This window comes from Cimex lectularius, unplaced genomic scaffold (assembly GCF_000648675.2).
Source record: "Cimex lectularius strain Harlan isolate CLEC.00 unplaced genomic scaffold, Clec_2.1 scaffold17, whole genome shotgun sequence".
NCBI lineage: Eukaryota > Metazoa > Arthropoda > Insecta > Hemiptera > Cimicidae > Cimex > Cimex lectularius.
In genome coordinates this window covers 121,611-129,233 of record NW_019392640.1, presented here as the reverse complement: position 1 = coordinate 129,233, position 7,623 = coordinate 121,611, and the positions used below count along the sequence as shown (strand labels likewise).

At 34.6% G+C, this 7,623-nt stretch overlaps 2 protein-coding genes across 5 annotated transcripts in view; one reads left to right on the top strand and one right to left on the bottom strand.

Moving 5' to 3' along the window:
• The window catches only part of LOC106661306 (microtubule-associated protein futsch-like), a 119,289-nt gene extending 117,312 nt beyond the window's left edge, over positions 1-1,977 (bottom strand). For 3 of the 4 annotated variants that reach the window (XM_014384597.2, XM_014384600.2, XM_014384598.2), the window contains exon 1: positions 1,572-1,977. In XM_014384597.2, the coding sequence (XP_014240083.1) occupies positions 1,572-1,747 (176 nt within the window). In that variant the 5' untranslated portion in view covers positions 1,748-1,977. The remainder of the gene's footprint in view (positions 1-1,571) is intronic. The other variant, XM_014384599.2, reaches the window with a different exon arrangement.
• A 2,473-nt stretch (positions 1,978-4,450) lies between these two features.
• LOC106661312 (UPF0545 protein C22orf39 homolog) lies at positions 4,451-7,594 on the top strand. Its single transcript, XM_014384612.2, has 4 exons — positions 4,451-4,554; positions 5,019-5,080; positions 6,982-7,146; positions 7,241-7,594. The coding sequence occupies exons 2-4, from the start codon at positions 5,036-5,038 to the stop codon at positions 7,457-7,459; spliced, it is 429 nt and encodes a 142-aa protein (XP_014240098.1). The 5' UTR covers positions 4,451-4,554; positions 5,019-5,035; the 3' UTR covers positions 7,460-7,594.
• The last annotated feature ends 29 nt before the right edge of the window (positions 7,595-7,623 follow it).

Below are 7,623 nucleotides of genomic sequence, written 5' to 3'. Positions count from 1 at the left end.
AAATACACTTAATCTATTTCACTACAAGTTTATAAATAGGCAAGTGGAATTATCGAAATTTCTTCTCTACTTAGACAATTATACAGTCTGACTGACCTAAATAAAATAATTAAAAAATAGGAGAACCTCATGGCATAATCCAAGAGTACTCAACACCAATGCTAATGACAATTTTATTTAATTAGTAATATACATTTGGAAAACTTTATTATAAACTTTTATTTTTTGTCTAGTTTCTCAAAGCCAAAACATCTCTCTCCTCCAGGACGTGGGATACAGGAGGCTTAACTATTTCAAATGGCAAAATATTCATCAGTGTACATTCTTTAGATACATCAACTTTTCAAGATGTCTAAAAAGGGACATTGTTTTTAAAAGGAAATGGTTTCATTCTCCATAAACAATTATGCACAGCCTGTCTGTCTGAACCCATTACTAGGTAATCTATTGGGTCCATCTTCACTCGCGGGTTTGTTGTATTACTCAAATGCATTTTAGCATTGGACCATCTTCAGTGAGAAACTCCTCAATGCTGAAGATGGCGCAATGCCAAAACGTAAACCCGCGAAGAAGACGGACCCAATAAGTGACTCAAGGCCTGTTCAGTGTGTCCAACTCAAAGCATCAACTGCCAAGTGTAAATAATGAAATATATCTCATTTTGCCCAAATTTGTCTAATCCAGTTTTGACCAGAGGGTGCAGATATTTATGTAATTGAGTTCTTACATGTTTTGCTGTGTGATTCATTAAAAAAAAGTAAGACAAAAGATACAAAATGACCAATCAAATCAATATATTTAACTAATATACTAAAATTGTTGAAATTTGTAACAGTACAACATTGACCGCAATGCAAGTTGAGCACTGGTTTACTATAATTATTATGGATGAAAAACATCTATCTTTAAATTGATTTGATGAGTGTTTATTTATTATTTTTATTTTTTTAAGGTTTGTATTTGTTCAATGTTTTCATTTTTTTAAGTATATTCTGATAATTCAAGCAATAACTCGAATGGGCAATATTATCCCAGTTACATTATTTGGTGTAACTGATTCATTTACTATTTAGAGTAATTTATCTTGGAAAGGTCGTAAAATAAATAAAAATGTAATTTTATTGATAATAAAGTCGACTGAAATCATTTTAAATAAAAATCAAATTTTACCGCGTAATTACAAAACGTACATATTTTAAACTATAAACACCAGTTAGGAATACCTTAAGTTATTCTTTGTATATATTTTTATTTATTTAAAATTGCTGTTATTTATATTGAATCAAAGTGGTTGTAATCAGGAAAGTTCTTATTTAGTTCATAAAAATACAGAAATAGTCATTAGTCACGGGATGCAGTTCGTACCAGCACGATTGGTGGTAAAATACAAATTATTTTTCGCAGACTTGGAAACATTCCAAATCTTGAAAAAATTGAACCACACCGTTTTCAATTTGAATTATTTAAATAAACGTTTAAAATTCACGAATTGACACTGATATGTTGCTAAAGATCTGAGAAATGACAAGACAAGAGAAAAGAATGTGTATGTAAACAAAAAAAAATCTCACCTATCACTTAAATAACGAAGGCACCAGTGGAGAATCTCTCCTGAAATTTCTGATTGAGTCAGGGAATACTTGGGTATGTTGTTTACTAAAAGGGGATTGCTTAGATCACAATTTTTAACTAAAGCTTCGAAGAATTCCCTGTATTTAGTTAGGTAGTCTTGACTCGTATCTTCCATTTTCGTAGCTCAGTTTAATTAATTTCAATTGACCGAGGAGTTTGGTTTGGCCGGGAGATGCGCAGGCGAAAATTGTTTCTTTAAGATCGAAGTCTGAGAGCCGACATTTAGAATTTAAGTAGAAAAATAGACAGTGGGAGGACCGGAGATTGATTCACGTCGAACGAACCGAGCCCATCTCAAACTAGGAATGAAAACTACAACTCTATTCGACGGGCCTTGCCGTCCCTCGACTCCGGCCACTATCGATACTGGCAGGCAATCGATTCAAATCTATTTCAATTTGCGGAAGGGCGTGCAAAATTTTTCGACTTTTGACGTCAGTAAATAACAATTGAAGTTGGTAAATTGGATAATCTATGAAATAAGTTTTTTTTTTTTTAACTTACCTTAAATTAAAAAAGGGACTTTTTAAATTTTGACAGGACTACGGAAAAATAAGATTTAAAAAAATCATTTGGATTTGTTCTCAAACATTGTTTCTTAGATTTTCCAAAGTCCCTTGTTCATGAAAAATGATTTGATTCCAAACCTAACACAAAAAATAGTATTATATCAAGCTGAACCGCCATAGGGTCACTTATTGGGTCCGTCTTCACTCACGGGTTTGAGTAATTCAACAAAACCGTGGGAGAAGGCGGAACCAATAAGTGATCCTACGCCGGTTCAGCATGAGTTAACCGACTCGCAGTCTAACACCCATCCTTAACTCTTCCTTTCAATATATAAAAACTGATATTACGAAAAGCATTTAATTCTCCGTAATATCCAAAGTGTATGAAAGACTTCCTCTGCCCCAGTTGAAAGCCTATCTGGGTCCAGGAAACTTCGAAAAAAAAAATGTAACTCAAGTTTACAATTACTAGTATTAAAATTAGTACTTAGTAATTCCTGTCATACAGGAAGGCTTAACGTTTAACTACTCGGTAGATGTTGTGGACGAGGGGTCTAACCACTTTACAATACTTTCTTCATATTATTCACAAAACCCATGGGCTCTGCCGGATTCGAACTCAGAAACGATAGGCAGACTACAGTTATTGATATTAAGTTAAGCAACCCATTTTTTTAAAATTATAATCTGCACTTTGATTACAACATGTAATTTGAGGATTTACTTTGAGTAAATAGTAGTACCACTTCACTTCACTAATTAAATCTCTTAATTATTCTTTTTCACGAGCAGGAACCCACGACTTCTGAAGTCACGATAGCTCAAGTGGTTAGAGCAAGAGACTGGAGACGGGGATTATAGGGACAAGGCTTGGGCAAGACTCTTGGGGTAATGGGTGAGTTTATTATAGAACGTGGGAAATTTTTAGGCATTAATTTTTGTACAAATAGAATTTTAAAGTCGTTTGGGAAGGATTTGAAACAAAATACGGACCATTTATAATTGATCTGAGGACTTCAGATTGAAAGGGTTGGAGTCGGTAGATATTGAAAGGTGTGGCGGTTCCCCACAATTCTATTCCGTACGTCCAAACCGGTTGTTGTTTTGTAAAGTGTATTTGCTTTTCGTCAGAGGGCAATACAGCTGCTCGGCAAAAGATGCAAGGAAGGTGCTAGGTGTAGTGAGTTTCAGTCGTATATACTAATTCCAAGTTAAAGGTGAGTCTAGGTGGAACCCAACATAACGAACTCAGTCGATTTTGAGAGAGTAGATTTGCTTCTGGAGTGTAAATCTAATATGGACGTACTTGCTTTTATTTATCGTCATTTTGCAATTTTACACCAATCTGCTAACGTGATATGCAGGTTTTCCGAAGCAATCGCTGGATCGGGGTCAGAGCTGTGTCATCGGCAAATGGAAACATCTTCAGTAATAAGGATTTAGATCACACTTCTCTGCGGTATTTCCGTGGCCATAAAGTAGTATTAGGAGTAGTTTGATCCTGGTCGGACTCGAAAGAACCGTTAAGAGTGAGATAAGAACGAGTAACTCAAACAAACAGAAATGTACAGACCCACCACAAAAGATGGCGACGAGCCGAAACTCACCAAACAGACCAAAACATCTATGCTACGCAAGCTAGCTTACCTTGAGTCTTTGGAGTGTACAGTTTTCCTTCCTTCCTCTGCGATCTATTAGATCTATTGTAAAATGGACCCTTCTTTGTTTCCATACCCCAGAAAAAGCTCAGCTCCGATTCCACACGATCTTGGCAAAAACTGGGAGCGTATTTCTCTCGGCGGGATTGTGGTAATCATCCAATGTTGCCTGTTTACGCCAATGTAAACAATTTTTTATTAATAGTTGATCAATTAAATTTATATAATTTTCTTCCTTTCATACACGTTAAAAACGAAAATTTGTAAAAATAAGAATAGGCTGGAGGGAGAGAAACAGGTAATTTTCCAGCGATTCGCCCTAAAAACGGCCAGTCCTTCCAGGATTCCATCGTGTACGTTCGAACGTATCTTTGCCTTTCGTCCGGCCAGTGGCTCCCAGACTTCTAGGCGGTACGCTAAAACAGTAATATTAAACGTCCAAATAATTAAATTAATTATTTTAATTGTTATTATTTTTATAATATTAAGGTATTATTCTAATTTTTTATCTTTAATCATTAATTTATAATTAATTTCTTACAGTATTTGCCATTATAATATTTACTTGTTATATTTCCCGTTTTTCGCACGTTCAAAGCGCCATTAAAAAACCAGCTCCTCATTGGTTGGCGCCTTGGCGGGGTATCGGTGGTTTCACTTTTGCAATTCATGTCGAGAGACGTGGTTGTAGACATCCTTCGACCTGATGATGTGCTAAGTGGCTCGATATTCGGATCGTTGGAAAACAACTTACTGTGAGTAGGAACTATCTTTTTTGTAAAAAGGATTGAACACCGCACTCACTCCATCATTCACCATTTCTTTTAATTTCGTTGCTTACATCATAAATTACTAATTAATAAAGTTATATTCAGTTGCGCAAATGATTATTAAATTTTTATTGTCATATTAAACCCTTTATGCCACAGGCGGCAACTATCCCTGGAAGCGCCCGAACTTGGAGAGTAGATGTAAATACGCCGGCGTGTACAGAACATTGCCACCAGTTAAACATAATTGATAAAAACATACATTTTATACGAAATTTGTTTTATTTTTGTTGCATACTTATTTATAAAAATCAACTGGTCTGAAACGTTAATTAAACACTAAAAGTAATTTATAATGACTTAAATAAATAATAGTTTGTTTTTCACCTAGTGGGGAATTGAATTAAATCGATTTCATGTTGAGGTTATACGCAGGTTGCAATTTTCAGGTTATTCCTTGGCGAGTATGGAAGAAGAGCTTAGCGATCGGTACAAAAAGAAGTTGTGGATGGTAAGAAACAAGCCTGTACTTGATTACTGTATAAAAGTGTAAAAAAGAATTGTGCTTAAACTTTTTCTAATTTTAATAATTACTATTTGCCCCAAGTTAATATTTTGCTCTTATATACTTACTCATTTATACTTGTTCGGTCAATTGTGAGATTTCTGTTGTCTGCAAGGTGATTATGAACCTGAAATTGGGTTGTTCACGACAATTTGGTCTATTTATACTTGTTAGGTTGGTATGTGAGATGCATTTCAGCATCATCAATAGATCTCATATTGAATTTTAGTAGTTTAAAAATATGAGCATACATAGCAGCACCATGTTCAATGCATGTGTTAAAGCTCAACTCACCAAAAGCTATCGTTTTAGAAGTTTATTAACAGACCATTGTTATCTGTTATACAACCATTGTTTACTCGTTGTTAGCTATATGAAGATGAAGAACACCACTTTATCTTAGGGAGACACAATACCCGCAGACTGTGCCAATTAATTAAAACTATGGTTCTGGAAAAGCTTTTAAACTTAACACCTTCCTAAGGCCCTACCTGTGTAAAGGTGCAGCTTGTGAAAGGTAAGGAATACAGGTCCCAATGCTTGAGAAAATTAATTAAAATAAATAAGTAAATAGAGATATGGTACAATAAAAATTTAAATTCAAGCCCACATTGAGCATGTTACTACTGCTGCAACTAACGCTCCCAAAATTTCATTTCACTACTTCACCTGTTTTTTAAACATTATTTGTATGTTGTTGCTAACATTACATTCAATGACAAGTTCAAATCTCTTATAAATCAACTTTTGTCTCTTTCCATACAAAATTGTGTTAGCAATATTTTGAATTTATATTTCAAAACATGCAAATACATCTAAGAATCTCTTGTTGATTGCCTTTATACTTTAAAAAAATAAATATTTTTTCATGGTTTATCCGTTTTTTTTTTTTTCTTCACATCGAGTTGTTCGAGGTTCATACAGTTCAGTAGAATAATTGTACCTTCCATTTGTTTTTGAATAATTGTTACTGCTCTTGATTTACGTTTCCTAGGCAAGACTTTTTTTCCTCCCTCCCTCTGGTAAACCCTGAAGAAGGGCATTTCTTGTCGTGTACATTCCTTCTCTAAGATTAAGGGAGTTTTAACATTTGCATTTCATTTGATTTATTATTAGCTAATTATTTATTAACGAATTATCTCAAAAGGTAAAAAAACAACCCTTCTGTGGTTAACACATTGTTATCACATAATTTTCACTAATTTACATTTTTTTTTTTTTTGACTGGGGCTTCCGACATCTAGGTCATTTCAGCCCCCAACTAAGTCTATCTATATTCTATTTACCCTTTCACACTACATTCATACAAATAAATACATTCATGCACATAAATACATCCATACGGCACACTCATTCCGTTTGGTAGGTGGAGTACTTGATATTCCTCCACCGACCTATACTCAAACTAATCTAGAATGGGGTGAATTGAGTAGTTTTATAAATATTTCGCCATCGACCCCGAACACACACTCATACGCTCTCAACGTTCGAGGGGCGATGACATATTTCACCCTCACCATTCATGCTAATAAATACATGCACTCATACAAAACATATAGACACACAACACATAAGACATATTACATACAATAAAAAACCCCAATTTCCCCTAAAAAGCAGAACAGGGGACCCAGAAACCTGCTGCAGTACTCGAATACCATTTTCAGATTAGATGGCATGCCTACATGCTCCATGTAGGGAGCCAAGGCATGACATGTTTCCAATATGTGGGACACATCGAGCAACCTTTCTCTGCATAAGGGGCACCTGTGCGGGCTTTGGCCCAAGAGCAGGTGCTCGTGTGTCAACCGTGTATGTAATTTAAATTATTATATTGTATATTATAGGTAAGAAATTGTGATGTGTACAATGACGAATACAAGGACTGCAAAAGTATTAAAGCAAGGTTCCACCAACAATTTGTGTACGGTTCATTTGTCGACTGTTCCCAGTGGAAAAGGGATTATAACAACTGTGAAAAATGGAATACCAAAAAAAACAAAAAAGCTGTAGTAAGTATGGACAATCTCTTTTTCATGTTATTATAAGTAAGTTTTGTTGAAAAATTATAACTATTTGGTTTTATTGTTTTAATTATTTTCAAAGGAAGAGTTAATCGAGAGTGAAGTAGCTAGAAGAAAAGAGCGTTTAGATGCTCATTTTAACAATGATATTTGGGAAAGAAGAGATAATCCGCCAGCAGAGTGGAATGACCCTCTGCCTGAGAGGTTCAAGAATAGGGTGGAAAAGTCCTATCTCGCACTCAAAAGTAAAGAAATGAAAGAAGGCGTGACACCTGAAAGGACGTTCTGTGTTATTTCTTAGCAATTATATGTGAATTATACACAAAAGTTAGTTATTAAATTTTAGGATTTCGCTCAGTTTTAAAATTATATACTATTAAAAATTTGATTTCTGTTTATTCAACATGGATTGTTATAAAACAAGACTAATAATGTTCCTTCAGTTTTTCTATACCGACAATGTTT